The sequence below is a fragment of the Aethalodelphis obliquidens genome, unplaced genomic scaffold (genome assembly GCF_003676395.1).
Source record: "Aethalodelphis obliquidens isolate GAN/ISIS:26980383/991018 unplaced genomic scaffold, ASM367639v1 scaffold2, whole genome shotgun sequence".
NCBI classification, from domain to species: Eukaryota; Metazoa; Chordata; class Mammalia; order Artiodactyla; family Delphinidae; genus Aethalodelphis; species Aethalodelphis obliquidens.
Window position 1 is genome coordinate 33624826 of NW_020837946.1, and position 21391 is coordinate 33646216.

Here is a 21391-nt window from a genome sequence, read left to right on the forward strand (position 1 = left end):
AATAAAAACCACATTTTGTTTATCCCTTCACCAGTTGATGGGCATTGGATTATTTCCAACTTTAGACTGTTTCCAACTTTGGGCTACTATGTATACTGAAGTTGACTGCAACTTCTTTTCTTCTTCTTTTTTTAGTTGAAATATGGTTGATTTACAATATTGTGTTAGTTTCAGGTGTATAGCATAATGACTCAGTATTTTTGCAGATTATACTACATTATAGGTTATTACAAGGTAATGGGTATAATTTCTTGTGCTATACAGTATATCCTTATTGCTTATCTATTTCATATATAGTTGTTTGTATCTGTTAATCCCATACCCCTAATTTGTCCTTATACCATCCACTCCCCTTTGGTAACCACAAGTTTGTTTTCTGTATGTGTGAGTCTGTTTCTCTTCCACTTACATTTAAAACTTCTTGTGTGAACATGTGTTTTCATTTCTCTTGGGTGGATACCTAGGAGTGCAATTGCTGGGTTGTATGGAAAATTGATGTTTAACATATTAAGAAACTGTCAAACTGTTTTCCAAAGTGGCTGCATCACTTTACATTCCCATGATCAGTGTATGAGGATTCTAATTTATTCACATCTTTGGCAGTATTTTTTATTTTCTTTTTTTCCTCTTTGTCATTCTAGTGGGTGTAAAGTGATACGGTTTTATTTGACTTTCCCTAAATGACTAATAGACTCATTATAGAGCATATCTTCATGTACTTACTAGCCATTCATCTGTCTTCTTTGATGAAATATATATTCAGATATTTTGATATTTTAAGAATTTGCTTGTTTATAGTCTTATTGAATTTTAAGGATTTCTTTATATAGGCTGGATATAAGTTCTTTATCAGATACAGGGCTCACAAATATTTTCTTGTAGTTTGTGTCTTGTCTTTTTGTTTTCTTTTTTTTTTTTGGAATTGTCTTTTTGTTTTCTTAATAGTGCCTTTTGAAGTACTAAAGTTTTTAATTTTAATGAAGTCCAGTTTATCAAAAAAACTTTATGATGAATTATGATTTTGATTTCATATCTAAGAAATCTTTGCCTAACTCAAGGTTACTAAGATTTTCTTCTGTGTTTTCTTTGAAAAGTTTTATAGTTTTAGCTCTTATGTTTAGGTCTATGATTCATTTTGAGGTAATTTGTGTATGATGTGAATTAAAAGTCTAAATTGATCTTTTTGCATGTGGGTATCCAATTGCGTCAGCAAGTTTTCCCATTGTATTTTCTTGACACCTTTGTTGAAGTTAATTCACTATAAAATGTGTTTATTTTTGGACTCTGAATTATGTTCCATTGATCTACATGTCTCTCCTTATGCCAGTACCATGCTGTCTTGACTACTATAGGTTTCTAGTAAGTTGTGAAATCAGGAAGTGTAAGTTTTCCAACTTTGTTCTTTTTAATAATAATTGTGGCTATTCTGGATCCTTTGCTTTTCCATATAAATTTTAGGACTGGCTTGTTAAAATCTGCAGAAAGCCTGCTGCGATTTTTATAGGGATTATTTTTACTCTACAGATCAATTTGGGAAGAATTACCATCTTAATCATATTGAATCTTCCAATCCATGATGTGGAGTGTCTCTCCATTTATTTAGATCTTCTTTAATTTCTATCAGCAATGTTTTGTAGTTTTCAATGTGCATCTCTTGCATATCTTTGGTTAAATTTATTCCTAAGCATCCTTTTTGATGCTATTATAGAGAGAATTGTTTGCTTAATTTTATTTTTGGATTGTTCATTGCTATTATATAAAAATACAATTGATTTTTGTATTTTGTTCTTATATCCTGAAACCTTGCTGAATTTATGTATTAGTTCTAGTAGGATTTTTTAAAATGGATTTCTTAGGATTTCCTGCATACAGGATAATGTTGTCTGCAAATAAAGACAGTTTTACTTCTTCTTTTGCCATCTGGAAGGATTCTTTTTTCTTGTCTGACTGCACTGGCTAGACTCTCCAGTAGATGTTGAATAGAAGTGATAAGAGTGGACATCCTTGCCTTTTTCCCTGTTTTAGGGGAAAAGCATTAAATCTTCCACCATCAAGTATAATGTAGCTGAAGATTTTTCATAGATTCATCAGATTGAGATAGTTCCTTTCTATTCCTAGTTTGTTGAGAGTTTTTATTATTAACAGGTTTTAGATTATGTCAAAGGGCTTTTTCTGTGTCTATTGAGATGATTATGTGGTTTTTGTTCTTTATGCTATTAATACAGCATATTATATTGGCTGCTTTTCTGATGTTAAAGCAACCTTATTTTCCTGGGATAAATCATACTTGGTCATGGCATATAATCCTTTTTATATATTGCTAGAATTAATGCTAATATTTTGGTGAAGATTTTTACATTTATATTTATGAGGTATTTATTACATTTATGTTTATAGTTTTTTTTTTCATGATGTTTGTCTTTGGTACTGAGGTAATACTGGCCTCATAGAATGAGTTGGGAAGGGTTCCCTCCTTCTCCATTTTCGGAAAGAATTTGGAAAGCCTTAGTGTTATTATTGCTTCTTCAAATGTTTTAGAGAATTCACCAGTGAAATCATCTTGGCCTGAGCATTACTTGGTGAGAAGATTTTTAATTTCTAATTTAATTTCCTTACTTCTAATTAGTCTATTCAGACTTTTCATTTCTTCTTGAGGCACTTTTGGTAATTTGTTCCTCTTAAGGAATTTTTCTATTTCATCTAAGTTACCTAATTTATTGGCATAAAGTTGTTCTCTTGGTATTCCCTTCTAACCTTTTTAATTTTTGTAAGGTTGGTGTAATGTCCCATTTCTTGATTTTGTAATTTTATGTCTTCTCTCTTTTTTTTTTCTTGATCTAGTTAAGTGTCTTTTTTTCTTGATCAGTCTTATTGTTTGTCAAGTTTGTATATCTTTTCAAAGAAGCAACTTGTGGCTTCATTCATTTTTCTCTGTTTTCTATCTCATTGATTTTTGCTCTAATTTTTATTATCTCCTTCTTGCTTTGGGTTTAGTTTGCTTTTTCTAACTTTGTGAGGTGGAGTTTTAGATTACTGATTTGAGATCTTCCTCATTTTATAATATAAATGTTTACAGCTTTAAATTTGCCTCTAAGTACTGCTTTAGTAGCGTCGCATCAATTTAGATAAGTTGTGTATTCATTTCATTCAGGTAAAAATATTTTACCAATTTTTCCTGTGATTTTTCTTTAATCCACGGATTGTTTTCATACACTCTGTTTGCACATGCATGTACATACACCTTTTTAAAAAGAATTAGGGACTAGTTAAAAATGAAAATGTTAACCATTTAGTGCTTTTTTTTTCTTGATTTTTAAGATTGAAAACATTTCCTCTAATTCCACATTTTTTCTGACTTTACCTAGGGAACATTGACTATGCCAAATGGAGACTACATTGAAGGTTATTTTAGTGGAGAATGGGGATCTGGAATAAAAATCACTGGAACGTACTTTAAGCCTAGTCTGTATGAGAGTGATAAAGACAGACCTAAAGTTTTGTGAGTAACTAGTGTTAATTATGGATTAATTATTGAATGTTTTGAGTTGTCTTGCTTTTATCAAAGCTGGTTAATATTTCAAATGCAGGACAAGTTTTTTAATTCTTTTTGTCTTTAAACAATGTATAACCTTGAATTGTAAACTGAAACTGCTATAGATAGCTAAATGTGTATTCTTGGCTTAGTTTATAGCTGTAGAGCTTAAATGTTTAAAATGATGAAAGTTCTGTGTGCGGGAATAATCTTACTGTTAATGGTGCAGGTATCCAAGTGGATTGAAAGAGAGATTTTTAAATGGAAGCCCTGCACAACTTGATTTTGAAAAGTAAAGGTCAATCCTATATATACACTGATACGCTGCATATATTGGGAAAAGTCAAAGTCTTGAAGTGTATGATGTTTTTCCTCCAAGTTTTTGGCATATGTTTATTTCCCTTTATTGTTTCTAGCTTTAGCTTTGTTTTTGTATTTTGATAGCATCTCAGATTCTTTGTTTTCATGGGAGCTTGATATACTTTCTGTACCATGTTTATTCTTAGTATTTTTAGAACCCAGTATGTAATGCATTTCACAGTTCTCAGTATGAGATGTGCAAGGCACAGGAAGTCCTCATTTTAGCAAGGATCAATTTTGCAACATCAATTCTATGGAAATGTAGAAAGCAAAGGAGTCAGTTCTGATGTGCTTCCTACTTAATTCATATACTTTAGTATCTAATAAACACTAAGTAGCTAAAAACCATCCATTTAAATTTTTATTCAGTTTTTAAACAATGGAACCACCATCAGTTTAGGCAGTTTTTGTCACAGAAGTATTTGCAGTTGTATATTAGAAAGTTTCTGTTCTTCAGGGTTTTTGCACAAAATAAGTGATTAATGAGAGGCTGACGTGACCTTATTAGCAGGAAGCTTGGAAACCTGGCAGTGCCGGCTGATGAGAAGTGGAAAGCAGTGTTTGATGAATGTTGGCATCAGCTTGGCTGTGAGAACCCAGGCCAAGGGGAAGTTTGGAAAGCGTGGGACAATATTGCTGTGGCCCTGACTACCAGTCGGCGCCAACACAGAGACAGGTGCGTGAATGCCTGCCCAGCACAGGGCAGAGCCTGGTAGGAAGACGAAACTTAAAACCAGTAAGTTGTCAAGGCTTCCCACATTTAGTTTTTAAATATAACTTAAAAGTCAATTATGTACTTCTGGGTAAGCATGGATAAAACACACCTCCTTGTATTTGCTACTGAACTCAACTATAAAACCTAGGCAGAATGCATGGACATTTATTTGAAACTCTGAAAAGTAAATATCAGCAGGTGTTTTGGGGAAGAGCAGCTGAATTTAGAGAACCACCCAACCAGTGGTGAGTTTACTGGGTTTCTTAACTTCAATATTCCTCATCCTAAACCCAGTATAACCTGAAACTAGAAGCAAGCACTGTGGTGCAGACAGACAGAGATCCAGAAAAACCCCTATGTTTCTGGCTAAAGCTCAGAAAGAGTGGAGGAGGTACACTGGGTTTTCTCTCTCTCCTCTTTCTCCACTTTCTCATGCCTCAGCCTGCAGGCACTTCTGTGGCAGGGGCAGTGATGGCTGTGGCTGGAGCAGCCATGAAACAGGATGCGTGCAGGAAGGAGCCAGCACTCTTGCAGGAGTGGACCCTTCTTCTCCCTTGATGAATCATCAGGTCCAGGAGTCCTGGCCAAACCTCATTGCTCTCTGGCCTCTCTCTCTATCCTTCTACCACTTCATGGAAGTGGGCAGTTTCTGGCTGGAGGACCTACAAGGGGAATCAGAAAATGCTGGGGAGGTCATGGAAAGAGAGGAGCTCTGGAAAACAACCCTGTAAAGTTGTTTATGAACTCCTGGATTCACCCCAGACCTGCATGCGTGGATTTGATCCGAACCAGCCAAACAGTTTGAGAACTCAGCTACTAAGTTGACTTCTACCTAGGTCCCAGACTAACACCTCAGTGGTACTCACAGAAAGACCCAGATAGGACTGCAAAGCCCTTGAGAAGTGAACTGACATTGGAACCACAGCCCACAGATGGCTGAAACAAAAGTATCAGCTGTTTCAGAGATTCCCAAGATCACCTACACATTCAGTGATTCACTAGACAGACTCATAAGACTCAACATATAGTCATACTCACAGCTAAGTTATTACAGCAACACAGTAAGACTCCACAGCCCAATCATAAAGGAAGAAGACACAGGCAGAGTCTGGAGGAACCCATGTGTAAGCTTCCCATGCTCTGTCCTTTCTGTGAGGGGTCACACAGAGCACACTCTCTGCCAGAGCAGTAAAATGCAGCCACACATATACAATGTTTCTGCTCAGGGAAGCCCATCAGAGATGCAGTGCCCCAGATTTTTACTGGGGACTAGTCACATAGGCATCCTGTGCTTAGCAACTACCAAAATTCCATAGTCCCAGAAGGAAGCAGATGTTCACCACAAATCACTTTAGTACAGTCTATGGACAGCAAAATATCTTTATCAGTTAGGAAATGTTTCATATTAGTATAGGGAACTTTTAGAAAGCTTAGTTCCCAGGTACCAGCCAAGGGCCAACTTTATAAGCAGGTCCTTGTAAAGATAACAGTTTCAGTTCTACTATGTTTACTATGTTATTGATGGCAACATTCTCCATTAGGATATAAACAAGACCCAAAATCTCGTAACATAATACTCAAAATGTCCAGGAAGTAAACCAAAATTACATGGCAATGAAAGAACCATGAAAACCTCAACTCATTTGGGGAAAGACAATCCATAGACATCAACAGCCCCCTACCATAGATTTTGGAATTATCTGACAAGAACTTTAAAGCAGCTATTATAAAAATGCTCAAATGAGCAACTGCAAACATCCTTGAAACAAATATTAAAATTGAAAGTATCAGCAAAGAAATAGAAGATACAAAGATGAACCGAATCAAAATTTTTGATTTGAAAACTACAGTAACCAAAATTTTAAAAATCACTGGGTGGGGTCAGTAGCAGATTAGAGATTACAGCAGAAGAGTCAGTAAATGTGAAAATAGATTGGTAGACATTATTTAAAATGAACAACAGAACGTGAAAAAAAAAGTGAATAGAGCTCTAAGGACCTGAGAGTCTAATATTTGTGTCCTTGGAATACCAGAAGGAAAGGAGAAAAATTGTGGGGCTGAAAAAATATTTGAATAAATAGTGGTTGAAAGGTTCCCAAGTTTAGTGAAAGACATAAACCTACACATTCAAGAAGCTGAACAAACTGCATCCTAGAAAAAACCAAATATCCATGTACAGACATGTTACATTCAAATTGGAAGGAAAAAAATCTTGAAAGCAGATAGAGAAAACTTTTGCATTACGTATATGAAAACAGCAATTCAAATAGCTGCATACTTGTTGTCAGAAACCTTGGTGGTCAAAAGGAAGTCACACAACAATTTTGAAGTGCTGAAAGAAAAATTACAGATGTACTTTTCATTTCTCTTTTTCTACTTTTTTCTTATTTTCTTCTCTTTTCTCCTTTTCCTTTTTCCTGCTTTTGTTTTTCTCCATCTGCCATTCTTCATATTTCCTTATTTAACTTGGCCGCTCACTTCTGCAGGCATTGACTAGCATTCATATCTAAAGAACTTGCTAATCCCTACAGTATAGGAAGAAAGTTTTGTTTTGTTTTTTCCCGTGTTTGGGATAAATGGGAATTGATTATAGTGTTTCATTCATGAAGTTTATAATTTTTACCTCCTACTCTTTCTATCAGTAGAAAAAATGGAAACTCCCAGGATTGATTAAAGCTGTGGACCTGCCCTTGTGTGGGATGCAGTTGGTCACCCTTCTCTGATAGAGCCCATGTGCATAGACATTGAGACTTGAGCCCTACAGTTAACCTTGGTTAACTCTTGTTGGGTGTTTCCAAGAAGTAAGAATGAAAGAACTTTTGTATAAAACCACATTGCTGCCACAAAGGTCTTATTTGTTTATCTAAATCAGTATCATAATGATAATTGTGCACTGTTTCTAATTTCTCATTGATTGTAATCTAATAGAGTGCCATTACCAAAAATTTCAGTTGATGACTAGTATGTGTTTTATCTTAGCCTCTTCATCCGGAGCTTCCCTTTTACCCATTGTGTGCATACCGCACCACTGTTGTGGCATCCACATTATCTCCTTACTTCTTGAGCTCATTTCCATTTCAGCCTTTGCCATTTGATTTATTTTCCTTAATCCTTAGCTCTCCCTCTCCCCGTTATTCCATTTTTATTATCACTAACAAGTCTATCGCCAGTTTTCTCTTCAAGCTAACGTAATAGTATTTTCCAACACCATGGTTTCTGTTGGTGCAACATCTTCATTAATTTATTGTGGTTGGTGTGGAGTAACATTAAATGCTACTTTGAATGACTGTTACATAAACCTAACAGAAGGTCAGTTACCAGTTATGCACACATTTGGGCTGAACACTGTGCTGGATGCTCCATTTCATCCTTAGTTGGTGACTGTGCTTCACGTACACTTACAATTATCTTGCTTTCTTGAAATATATGATAGGCTTTCTTTTCTCTTTTTATAGTCCAGAGATATTAAGTCGTTCACAGACTCAGACACTAGAGAGTTTGGAATTCATTCCTCAGCATGTTGGTGCCTTCTCTGTGGAGAAATATGATGACATCAAGAAATATTTAATAAAGGTAAACAAGAGTCAAAACCATACCAGCCTTGTGAATTAATGATACAACTGACATGATATATCATTCAAATGTACTCACAGCTTATTGTTACTCATATCCTGTTTTTGCTGTCGAGGTATGTCTTTTGTTAGTTCTCTGACCACTAGAAGCACATTTCTCCCTAAAGATTGACCTATTATGATAGAACTTTATAAGTTTTGTAAAGTGTTCAAGGGGGTTCTGGACATCTAGGGTCAGAGTTCATAATGGCTTTTTGTTTGTAACGTTAGCAAACTAGAGATTGTATAAATAAAGCATGCTGCCTTCACCCCATGGTTATACTGTCTTTGCTTCCTTCTCAAACCCTGTGAGATCAGCCCACAATTTAAAGAATGACATGTATTGACATGGGGGTACAGGAAGGAGTATTAGAAGAAATCAAGGGAACTGAACAGTGATTGTTTCAGAGCATAATCAACTGTCATTATTCAGTTTTCTGGAAAGTAACATTTCATATATTTTTCATGATGTTTATGGTATGTTAGAACCTTTCTTTGCTTTTCTTTTTTTTTTTTCCTTCAGCCGTGCCATGTAGCATTTGGGATCCTAGTTCCCTGATCAGGGATCGAACCTGTGCCCCCTGCAGTGGAAGAGTGGAGTCCTAACCACTAGACCTCCAGGGAATTCCCTTAGAACCTTTCTTTTAATATTCTTTATCAGTATATCCAAAGCTATCTTCCCAAAATGTTAAAAGGATTCTTTAAGAATAGGAACTCCTACTCCATATAATTTGGGTAGACTCAACACTTTCAGAAAAGTTGAAGTATTTAAATTTTCCTGGTCCAAAAGTAGACTCTTGACAGTTTGAAAATAGCTCATCATTTATGAAAGTGTTTCTTTTTGGTCGATCAATTGTTTCTGCTGTTAGTGCACACTGACTGGCTGCATCGGTTCTCTTGCTGCTCAGGCCTGCGACACTCCTCTGCACCCACTGGGCAGGCTCGTGGAGACACTGGTTGCAGTGTATAGAATGACATATGTGGGTGTGGGAGCCAACCGCCGGCTGCTGCAGGAGGCTGTGAAGGAGATTACATCCTACCTGAAGCGAATTTTCCAGCTGGTGAGGTGAGAGATCTTTTCACTGAAGTCATCAAGAAAATGGTTTTATGCCACAGATCCTTCAATAGATTAAATAATGAAAACATGTTTTTACTTTGTGTTTATGCTATAACTATAAAAAAGATGGACGTTAGCCATTGTAACTTACTTCCTTTATGTCTTTCTTACTCATTGGGGATGATAGAAGGCTAAAATAAAATTTTTTAATACCAATTTTGGTATGAAATATAGTAGTCTTATTTGGATTTAATCTCTAGGCAAAATCATGTCTCTAAAACCTAACCACAGAGAAGATAAAGTCTAATACGAAGTTTTAGCCCTGAGTATTTATGTCCTATTCCTTGACAATAGCCTGTTTGTTCACTTATTCAACAAATGTTTGAGTGCATCTACGTGTTAGCCACCATTCTGGCCCTTGGAGGAATTTATCAGTAAACCAACCCCCCAAAAGAAAGAGAGAGAGAGAAAATCTGTGCTCTCATGGGGCTTCCGTTCTACTGGGGACAGAGTAAACAGAATATGTAACGTGTGAGATGATGATTCATGTGATGGAGGGGAAGAGAATGGAGCTGGAGGTGAGATGCTGCTATTTTAAACGGAAGGTCAAGGAGACATGACAAATAAGGTAATATCTGAGCGGAGACTTTGAAGAGGGTGAGAAAGCAAGCAAGCATCTTTTCGAAGGAGAGGTTCAGGCAGCAAGCAAGTTTGGAACTTAATGAAATTCAAGATATTTTACTGGATTTAAGCCAACAAGTAAATGCTGTATTGAGATAGTTATACAAAAGTTTATGAACTTGTCCCAGAAAAACCTCCTTATATTATTTAGCCTCAAAACTGATAAATGCATTTGGAAATGTTTCAGTTTGGAGGGGGCAGTGGTATCTACTAAAAAGATCGCTGGGCTAGGATTGTTTCAGCTCTGACATTAGCTAGATGTGTGAAATGAAGATAAGTTCCCTGAACTTTTTAATTTTCTCCACTATAAAATCGGGGCAGGGGCATGGTATAAGTCTACAAAAATACAGAAGATTGCAAACTGCCTGTAAGAGTTAAGGTTTAAGTCTGTAAAAATAAAGAGGACAATAAACTTGTTTATGGTTAGAATCCACCATTTGCATGCAAGAGGTGGGAAATAAAATCCAGGGAGAATTCAATGCCTAGGGAAAAACCCTCAACAATTTAGCAGCTCAATCATTTGGAAAAGTTTTTCAACAGCTTGGCTTTTTAAAAAAAATTTTTAATTTTTGCATGAATTGAGTTTTCATTTTTTCTTAATGTTGGACATTTAATTGTTTATATTCTGAAAGCAATGATCTCTGCTTGAAGAGTCAATACACATTGACCTCAGATGAGATTTGCCAGTAAGAAAAACATATATAATATAGATCAGAATTGTTTATTCTTTAGTAACTAGACAGAAAAAAATAGAACAAACAGATTTTTTACTGGTGTTATTCATTAGCTACATTCTTTTCTTTTTTTTTTTGCGGTACGCGGGCCTCTCACTGTTGTGGCCTCTCCCGTTGCAGAGCACAGGCTCCAGACGCGCAGGCTCAGTGGCCATGGCTCCTGGGCCTAGCTGCTCCGCGGCATGTGGGATCTTCCCGGACCGGCGCACGAACCTGTGTCCCCTGCATCGGCAGGCGGACTCTCAACCACTGCGCCACCAGGGAAGCCCCACATTCTTAATTTTATCCTGTAAGAAGCATCAGTTAAGACTCTAAGGAAACTGACTTATTTAGTTGATAGAAAGTTTGGTTTTATTGGTCCTTAAAAGATTAAATAATGGAAATGTGTTTTTACTCTTTTTATCCACTCTAGAGGTGTAACTGTGTAATGATATTCTTTATTCTTCCTTAGGTTCTTATTTCCTGAGCTTCCTGAAGAGGGCACCACAATTCCTCTCTCTGCTCCTCTGCCAACTGAAAGAAAATCCTTTTGCACTGGGAAGTCAGATTCCAGATCTGAATCACCAGAGCCAGGGTGAGTGGAGCTGGGTGGAGATGGTGAGAAAGGGGGTGCGGACCAAGTGATCTTATGCAAAGAATCCCAGGAAAAGTTGTTTTCTCTGGATCTGTTTCCTTCTTTTTAAAATGATACGGTTGGGGGCTTCCCTGATGGCACAGTGGTTAAGAATCTGCCTGCCAATGCAGGGGACACAGGTTCGAGCCCTGGTCCGGGAAGATCCCACATGCTGCAAAGCAATTAAGTCCATGCTCCACAACTACTGAGCCTATGCTCTAGAGCCCGTGAGCCACAACTACTGAAGCCCACACACCTAGAGCCTGTGCTCCACAACAAGAGAAGCCACCGCGATGAGAAAGAAGCCTGCGCACCGCAACAAAGAGTAGCTCCCGCTCGCTGCAACTAGAGAAAGCCCGCATGCAGCAACGAAGACCCAACGCAGCCAAAAATAAATAAATTTATTTAAAATATAAAAAAAATTTAAAAAATAAATAAAATGATATGGCTGGACTTCGTGATCTCTGAGGTTCCTTTTAGGTCTCAAGTTATGTTAGCCAAACCCCATGAAACTGTAACTACAAATGACTGGGCACAAAGGCGCTGAGCAAAGTAAATCATTCTGTCCTAGGACAACAGAGAAATCAGCCTTAAAATGGAAACAGAGTGGGCTTTCAATTAGATTTTGAGTTTATGATAAGGATTCACAGTTGGCTCAAGACAAAACTCTGGGGCCATAGGTAGACTTCTCATGTTAACTTCTTACATAAAAGAAGGAATATAACTGCTTCCTTACTCAAAAATTCCCATCTTTACTTTCAAGTTCTAGAAAATAAAGCTCCATGTTTGATTCTGTTTTCAATTTTAAGATTAATGCTCCTCCCTCTCTCTCCAATATTTTGTAGTTACGTGGTAACAGGTTCTGGGTTACTGCTTCCTGTGCTCCTACCTCGGCTCTACCCACCGCTGTTCATGCTTTATGCCCTGGATAATGATCGTGAGGAAGATGTTTACTGGGAATGTGTTCTCCGACTAAATAAGCAGCCAGACATTGCTCTTTTGGGCTTCCTCGGGGTGCAGAGGTCAGTACAGTAATTATGAATGGAACCTAATTGTTTTAACTCAACATGCAAACAGCATTATCGGGAATTTGGTACTTTGATATCTAATTGTATATATGATTTGCAGTTTAGTTACCTATCGCATATCTGTCTTCAGCAAAATAGTGATGTTTTAAAATCTTTATTTCTGAGAGTTTTTAGACATGAGTTTGAAATGTGATTATTCTTCTGAATATAAGTAAATAATTTGAGTTATCATGCCTGATATTTTGCAGTTCTTCAAAGCAAAATACATATATTCACATTTTCAGAAAATTAATTGTATTCAATCTTTGGCGTTCTACTTTCCCATCTTTTCTCTTCTCTTCCCTCCCTCCCCATCTATAATTTCTCATGTAAAAGTTTAGAAGTGCCCTTTTCTGTTGTAGGGCATTGTTTCTTGTTAGTCCAAGGAAATACTAAGTGATTGTACTTTCTAGAAGTGTTAGGATAAAACTGATCACCCCAACACCCAATAGTTATATATTTGTGCTATCAGAAAAAAATGAATGAGCCTTAATTGGAAAGTAAATTTTTTCAGTGGAATGGTTTAATAGTAAAAATGAAGGAACTGTGGAATAGTTACTTTAAATGAGGACAGGGAAGTCAATCTAGTCATTAACTGTTTTTATGGGGACTAATTTACCATAAGGAACAACTTGTATTAACAATGTATGGATTTCATTTTAGGAAATTTTGGCCAGTGACCTTGTCAATCCTTGGAGAGAGTAAAAAGGTATAGTGGATTTTAGTTTCCTCAGCAAATATGTTTTTATTTGGTGTGGGGGGATTCGAGATAGTGAAACAGTTTCTGTTTTACTTCGGTAATATAATACCCAAGCATGAGTTATTCACTGAAGATCTGCATTCTGCCATTGGTATCATTTATGATTCTTGTTGCTGCATAAGACAGCTTTCCTCTTTGACCTTTATAAATTCTTTTTTTGCAGGTTTTGCCAACCACAAAAGATGCTTGTTTTGCCTCAGCTGTAGAATGTCTACAGCAGATCAGGTAATCTCTAATTTGTTGAAAATTACATAAATCAAAGGAGCGGTTAGTCTATTAAGATACTGATGAGATCTTATCTTTACCTAAGCTCTAACCCCACCCCCCAACCCCCCAAGATGGTGTCAAACTCAGCCTGAAGATCAGAAAGACTCTGAGACATTTACCTTTTGCTCTACAAGCCCCTTGCATTTTCGAAAGTGGTGGAGAACCTACCCAGCAATTTATCTACATAATCGTATCTTTAGCCAAATGGAAATTAACCAAACTTCTTACTCAGAGAAGAGCATGTATTAGGAAAATAAGGTTCCACATGGGTAAAAGGAGATGATCTATGACTTAGTGAATTCTTTCATGTGAACCATTGATAGTTGGAGGCTTCTTTCCTCAAAGGGCCATAGGATTACAGAGATCATCCCTTCCAGTGACTCCTTTTGCCTGATGTATCCAACTTAAGGCACGTGAGCCCTAAGAGGGTATATTTGTATCAAACAATTAGTGTCAAATGACTCTATTAAGAAAACCATAAGATATCTTTTCGTCATTTATTTTTATTTTTAATTTTCTTTTTAACAACAGCACAACATTTACCCCATCAGACAAACTTAAAGTCATCCAGCAGACTTTTGAAGAGATCTCTCAGAGTGTCCTGGCCTCACTTCAGGAAGACTTCTTGTGGTCCATGGATGATTTGTTTCCTGTTTTCTTATATGTGGTGCTACGGGCCAGGTGACCAATCTCTTCTGACTTTAATATCAGTGACATTATTTTAACAAGTCTGCCCCTTGCTTTTCTGAGCTGATGACAGGAACATGCTCCCCCACTGGAAAAACAGTCCATTTCTGTTAACCCTTTTCACGACGGTGTTACCTTTTTCTTGAGCTGTTCTTTCTTTTCCTTTCAACTAGATTCAGAAGTAGGATGTACATATAAATGGAAGTAACTCAATATCTTTTTCTTGTTGGGCAGGATTAGGAATTTAGGCTCTGAAGTACACCTCATCGAGGATCTCATGGACCCGTATCTTCAGCATGGGGAACAGGGTATAATGTTCACCACTTTGAAGGTAAAGTATAGATATTATTTAACATTTTTTTATGTTAAAATCTCTCCTTCATTTACCATATTATGAATCTATCATTAACCTTTCTTTTATATAAAACCTTAATGCAAACATTAAGTGCCTTTAGAGCACATACTGTTAATATTTTAAAATATGATAACATATTAAAGTAGAATCATTCTCAAAATACTAAAGCAAATTATTCATTAATCAATCTTCCCTGTAAATTGATCATTCAGATCGTTACAGGTCCTTATAAATGTAGACCATCTATATAAATGTAACTTTAAAAAAGAAACAGAAAGAATTTTTAGTGTCCAAAAAAACATTCAACAGTAGAGCTATTTAATGGAATTAAGGTAAAACACAGAAGGCAGTAGGTATGTAATGAATATGAATCGCATCTTCTTTCTTTCCCATTTATTGTAACCAGTAGGTTACAAATGAGATTCTCTGATCTGGGTGCTCTGTAGGGATTGTTGGAAGTCATTTCAGTTACCCTGCCTTGATTTTTCTTGGAATTTGATACAATCATTGTGAAGTTTATTGGAAGAATAACAAATAGAAAATGGCAAAAACACTTCTGAAAAAAAGAAAGGCAGAACAGACCCACTGTGTCAGTTAATCAAATGTTATGAAATTATAATAATTAAGATAGTATGTTACTGTCATAGGAATAGACAGATACCTTAGTGGAAGGGATAGCTCCTATATAGGCAGTATTATAATAAAAATTTGACATATGAAAATGGAAACATCAAACATAAATGGAAAAGAGAATTATATAATAAATGGTCAAAGTATTGGAAGAGCTTATTAGCAGTTTTGGAGAGAGGGTGGCATCAGGGTGGAATCACTCACGTAGCGAATTACAGATGCCTTAGTAAGGTTTAAATATACAAAAAGGGAGACAGAAGAAAAGACAGGCAAATTAAAATGAGAAAAACTAGAATTTAACGTCAGGTTTCTGGCTTGGGCTAATTGTTTAAACCTTTCAACTTAAATATCATTAACATTTATAGCAAATAAACTGAAAAGGGAGGGGACAACTGGGGAAAATATTGGCTACCAATTACTTACATTATTAGTATTGATGTTATATGAAGATCATCTCTAAACATATCACCAAGGAAGAAATGAATTAATATATTTATATAAAAGAAAACGCTCAACCTCACTGCAGATTTAAAGAAAGTGCCATTTTGTCCCTGCTCAATTAGCAAAACTGTTATAAAATTATACCCAGGGCTGGTGGGGTTATAGTGAAATCAGAATTAGTCCCACATTGCTGATGAAGAATAAATCACCCTTTTGGAAAACAGTTGTTATTAACATTTATATCAACAACATCAAAAATGTTTCTAGAGTTTGAGTAGTCCTACTCCTAGTGATTTATCCCAAGGAATTAAAGAATGGAATACACTGTATATTATTTGGATGAGGTGTTCTTTATAGTGGAACTCTCAAACCTGGATACTTTCAGAATCACTTGGAGATGCTTGTTAAAAATGCATTCCAGGAAATTCTGACTCACTAGGACTGGAATGATGCTTAATCTTAACCTGTATGTTTATCAAACATGCTAGGTGATTCTGATTATAGTTGTTTGTGTACCTTATGTTGATCATCAGCATATTCTACATGTCCAGTCAATAGTGGCTTAACGAATTAAGGTATTTCTGCTTAATGAAGAATATTATACAGCTTGTTAAAATTTTTTGTCTGTTTTAGAATCAGAGGGAATTTTACAAAATTTTATTTCTACTAATTATAACTTGGCAAAACAGACATGGGATAGGGTAGGGGGACTGGAAGAAAACAGGGAAAAATGGAAGCAACCGGTTTAGTTGAGCTATCAGCATTAATAACGGATTTCCTTTCTTAGTCCCATGTGCATTGTTATATTTATGTAATTTCTTTTAAAGTAAAATTTAAATGGTTTTGAACTTTTTTTCAGGCATGTTACTACCAGATCCAGCGTGAGAAGCTTAACTAGGCTGCATAACAGCTTGACAACTGGATTATCTATTCAAAGTGTTTTAGCACCATCTGGCATCTTCCTGTAGTGGCAAAAAAGAACAGTGTTGAAATTAGGACGTTGTATTATTTTGGTTGTTATCTCTGAGCCTTGCTAATGATCGGAGCTCTGAGCCCAGAATAAAAGACTGTATAGTTTAAAGGGAGGATTGAAAAGGAGGTAGAAATCAGATTAGACCAGTCCCCGGCCTGTGTTAAGTTCCCCAAATGTCATACATCTGCTGTTGGAAAAAAGAGGACCCTTCCTACAGTAAAGAGTATGCCAGCTCATGAAGTTGTAAGAAAAAATTCTCAGTATAGCTTCTTACATTAAAGAGGTTCATGAATATTTTTGAGTTTCCGGTTTGCCTGCAGTTACCCCAGACCCCTTTGCAAGAAGCAGATTGTACTTGAAACTATAGTAGCCACACTATGCCTTCCAAAATTCCTCGCAGTCATGTGTGCACCATGCTTCTTTGCTGAGGGAGGGGAAAGAGGAACTTTTAAACTGAAATTTTAACTTTTTCTAAGCTTTCCCACCAGGGTATTCATGATGGGAGAGGTTCTATGCAGTTACTTCTACCATACCCTGACCCCAGACCTGGAGCACATCCAAATAGGAATCTTCTGCCTCCCGACTAGAAAGAACATAGGAATTTTGTTCTTGGATTCCTTACAATGCTACAGAGTGAATACACTGGAATTCAGACACTGACTCCGAGCTGCTGCAGAACCTCATTCATCCGTGTGCAAACGCTGTATTCCGGGGCCTGTGAATGAGAGCCTGAAGAGCTTTTGCATGCAGGCTGTGTTTTGAAGCAGAACTAGAGACTGGAAAATACAGAAGCAAAGAACTGCATCCATCCTTGACCTAGTGTTGTGGTTCTTCCCTGTACCTTGCACTGAACTCACAGAGGAGAAGGAAGAGGAAACTCGCTTTGGCTTCTCCCATCTCAAAAGTGTTGTGACACCTCAACCCTTTAGCGTTTTGCTTTTTTTTTTTTTTAATGTCCTATTGTAAGTGTTTGGTTTACACTGTACAAGTAACACTAGTAGCTGTTTTGGATTACGTAGGTGCTCTTCGCCATCTCATCTCCTACACACCAGGGTGAGCGTACGGAGTGTCCTCCTCCTGCTTTGTGTTAATATCTACAGATGTTAATCGATTTTGGAAAAGGATCATGGTTTCTGCTCTACTTTATAATCAAGACAAGTGTTTAGTAAAATAATGTTTTGGAATGTTGGCTGTAATGTAACAGCAATTTTCATAATAAAAGACATTCATGTTTATGAGGTTGTTTATGACTGCGAAAGAAATGACACAGGGCAAACTAAAAATTTAAAAGACGTCCAGGTTTAGTTTTGGGGGGGAGGGGAGTTGCCTGCATTGTAATCTGTGCCTCTTTGTACGGCCTCAGAGGTCCCACTGGGGTTTTAGAGATCTCTCTCTTTAAAATAAACATAAACTTACAGCACCTTTGCTGACAAAAAACAAATTAACTTTCTGACCCTAATAAACTGAGGTCAAGGGACTTAAAAGAAATGGTACTATTATTTCTTTGAATAAAAGACATATTTTGATAGTTACAGGTTAAATTTTTTCTCCTCCTAGACAGATTCAAGGAAGGGAAAATGGAGGATTTAAAATTTTGGTTAGAAATGATAGGCATTAGTTAATTGTATACCAGTTGTACTGTCTTCTCAAGGAGCGTTTACCAGAATGTGCCTGCCCATTATTGGAAAGGGACCGACTCTTAAAGATTAGTTTATGTTGGGGCTTCCCTGGTGGCGCAGTGGTTGAGAGTCCACCTAACGATGCGGGGACACGGGTTCGTGCCCCGGTCCGGGAAGATCCCACATGCCACGGAGCAGCTGAGCCCGTGAGCCATGGCCGCTAAGCCTGCGTGTCCGAAGCCTATGCTCCACAACGGGAGAGGCCACAATAGTCAGAGGACTGTGTACAGGAAAAATAATAATAATAATTTTTAAAAAAGATTAGTTTATGTTAAACACTTTACATTTCCATTAGGAATTGTTCTGATTTTGGAATAAACACACAAGTTCCACATTTGGCTTCTAAAGGCAAATTTACTGCATGTCTTTGATCCCTTTAGAGGAAGAGACGGGGGTAATTGTGGAAATTGACAGAGAAAAATGTGAAACCCACTGAAAAGTTCTCAAATGATAGTAAGCTATCTCAATTCTAAGAGAAACATGTTATAATCATCCTTTTATTGATGAAGCAGCTGTCCCAATACTTGAACCTTCATACTGTATTTATACTTTTCAGAAAGCATATTAAAACTATAAAATTTTAATTCCCTTGTGGGGAAAACCTGTTAAGTCACCAGGCCAATGCCTGCAAATAAAAATACCTAGCACTCATGTCAGCAGCTTACTAGGTCTTACACATGCATGGTGAATGCCCACAGCCCTGTGGGGGAAGGTATTAACTCCACTGATTTTGCAGACAAGGAGAGGCTGTGATTGGCTCGCTGTCAGAGTTGGGACTCCAGAACTTCCTACCGTAATTGCAGTGCTCTTTCCTACTACAGCTGCCAGAGATGTCATTTCATAGCTGGGTTATGCATTAAAAGTTCATAAAGTAAAAAAGCAAGTTGAAAATGAAAAGTTTTAATAAAATTAAGTGCTTTTGATAAAATACACTGTGCTCAAAACAGTCACAAATGTATCACGTTTCCAGCTTGTGTTTTCATCTACAACAGAGAACAAAGGAATGCCATATGTCTAATTTGGGATAAAAGGACTGATAAACCTTTAACAGTTGCCATTTGGTCTTTACCCTTTGCCTTGCTGTCAGCTGTACCCTTTGTCTCGTTCTACTTCCAGATGTTCTTCCCACTGACACCTTCCTGCAATATAAAATTTTCAAAAAGGAAGTGGCTCCCATCTGAGATAGAGAATGGGCTATTAGGTTCATAAGAGTAACTTGGTAGGGGACCTTCCAGAAGGAGATCTTTTATAAGTCTCATTATTATTGGCTGAAGAGTCTTCCCTTGTTTCCTCATCATAATGTGAGAACATAAGGTTAATAGATCAGCTTACTCTCAGGTATCAGTTTTTCATTAGATTAAAATAAAATTTATTGTGGGGTGTCTTATCCTGAAATAGTCAACAAAACTATTCATCTTTTTTGGTGTTAACTATGTGCTGGCAATCAGAAAATACTGAAGTGAAGGTTTGAAATGGTATAAGTTAGACTTTTCAGTGCAAGGAATTCTTAGGAAGATTTGTGACGGGGGAGGTTTAAGAGTAATTTAGTGGTTACGCTGGATTAGGCTTCTGTGGATTAAATCAAAGAGGATGTGCAGAGATTTTATCTAGAACAGTGAGGTGACTTTGGCACCAAATAGCCCACTGGTATTTTCTGCTAAAGCTTTTCTCTGGATAGGAGCAGCATTGCATGTTTGCAGTCTTGCAGGTAAGAGACACTGCCAAATGATCCCCAGTTGCCAGAAAGATCTATAAATGTCTGCCCTTCTGTCAATTTTTAAGAGCTAAAAATAAAATTGGGGGTAATATTTGCATGCTTTAGTTTCATTGTATCTCAAATTATATGGAGAATTCTGTGATTTCGAAAGAGCAGGTTTTGCTATGAGAAACCATTTGCTAAGTATGGAATAATAAGTTGTCATGGAGACTGAGTAAAACTGAGCATTTATCTTAGTCCTGATCAATAGCGTTTTGACCCAGAGGAAGCTATAGCCACTTTTGTACAGGCCATTTCTCATCAAGTTTTCAAGTGCCTTTTCAGGCTTTGTCTAGTAGAAAGCATCGTTTTGAAAAATGAGCATCATACGGGTAAGGAGTGTGGCATTTAATAGTAATCACTATATTTTTAAGTTTATAGAAATACTGATTTTTTTGGAAACCAAAGATTATTGACCATTTTGTCGTACCACTGTCACCTTTACGTATAATCTATCATAAACATAAAAAATGCTTACAAATTGGAAACACTCTGTGCCTATATACTGCTTTTTAGCAGTCTTCTAGAAATATTGATTTTTAAAGTAACACTTAGGAGAAATTCCTTAGGTATCAGTAACGCTAATGCAGCTTCTAAGTTAATGATAAGAACTGGCCATACTTCCTGTGTTCCTTAATCAGTTCAGAATTTCATATGGTTGACTATTATTTAGGCTCAATCAAGAACTCTCTCAAGACAGCAGAAATAGCTAAGTCTCAACTGACAGTCATGAAAAGGCAGGCAAGGAAGGGACACCGCAGACTTTTGCCAGGGACTAGCATGTTTCAGGACTAAATATGGAAACAAAAGAGGAAAACTTTTGATTTTACTACTTATGAAATCTACTGAATACCCCATTGAGTGTCAAATTCCTTATCTGTAAAATGAAGGTTGCATTTGATTGCCTCCAAGATCTGTCAGCCCCGATTTCCAAGTTTGACAGGGAAGGAGGTTGAAGCCGATATAACCAGGCTGAGGAGGAGAGGAAGGCACAGGCCTCCCGAGTCCAACTGCTCCTGTCTCAGGACTGATGTCCCAGCCGTCCTTGGGCTCCCTGGGGAGGTGTCAGTCTTTTACTTCTGAGGATTCAGCAGTGAACAGACAAGCAAAGTGTCTGCTCTCCAGACCTGACCCACACGAGAGCCGGACACTGAACAGGTTAATGCATAAGGGAATCGTGAAGGATAAGCATAAGTACTATGAGGACGATAAATTGCAACAGTTTTCTTTTCCACCTGGAAGGAGGGAAAACCATTTTCTGAGGTTTCCTTCTATGAAATTTTGGCTTAGCTTGGGCCAATACCAGGGACTGGGCAGCTTAAAAACAACAGAAATTTATTTCTCACAGTTCTGGAGGCTGGAAGTCTGAGATCACAGTACCAGCCTGGTTGGGTTCTGGTGAGGTCCCTTTCCTGGCTTGAAGATAGCCTCTTTCTGGCTGTGTCCTCATGTGGCAGAGAGATTAAGAGAAGA

At 37.1% G+C, this 21391-nt stretch overlaps 1 protein-coding gene across 7 annotated transcripts in view; it reads left to right on the forward strand.

Annotated features, from left to right (window-relative positions):
* ALS2 (alsin Rho guanine nucleotide exchange factor ALS2) overlaps positions 1-17718 on the forward strand; it is an 86604-nt gene extending 68886 nt beyond the window's left edge. For 4 of the 7 annotated variants that reach the window (XM_027123898.1, XM_027123890.1, XM_027123926.1 and 1 more), the window contains 11 exons: positions 3366-3499; positions 4401-4568; positions 8063-8180; positions 9127-9284; positions 11142-11264; positions 12149-12325; positions 13034-13079; positions 13294-13355; positions 13929-14078; positions 14319-14415; positions 16960-17718. In XM_027123898.1, the coding sequence (XP_026979699.1) occupies positions 3366-3499; positions 4401-4568; positions 8063-8180; positions 9127-9284; positions 11142-11264; positions 12149-12325; positions 13034-13079; positions 13294-13355; positions 13929-14078; positions 14319-14415; positions 16960-17070 (1344 nt within the window). In that variant the 3' untranslated portion in view covers positions 17071-17718. Of the gene's footprint in view, positions 1-3365; positions 3500-4400; positions 4569-8062; positions 8181-9126; positions 9285-11141; positions 11265-12148; positions 12326-13033; positions 13080-13293; positions 13356-13928; positions 14079-14318; positions 14416-16369 lie in introns of all 7 variants that reach the window. The other 3 variants (XM_027123944.1, XM_027123935.1, XM_027123918.1) reach the window with 2 other exon arrangements.
* The last annotated feature ends 3673 nt before the right edge of the window (positions 17719-21391 follow it).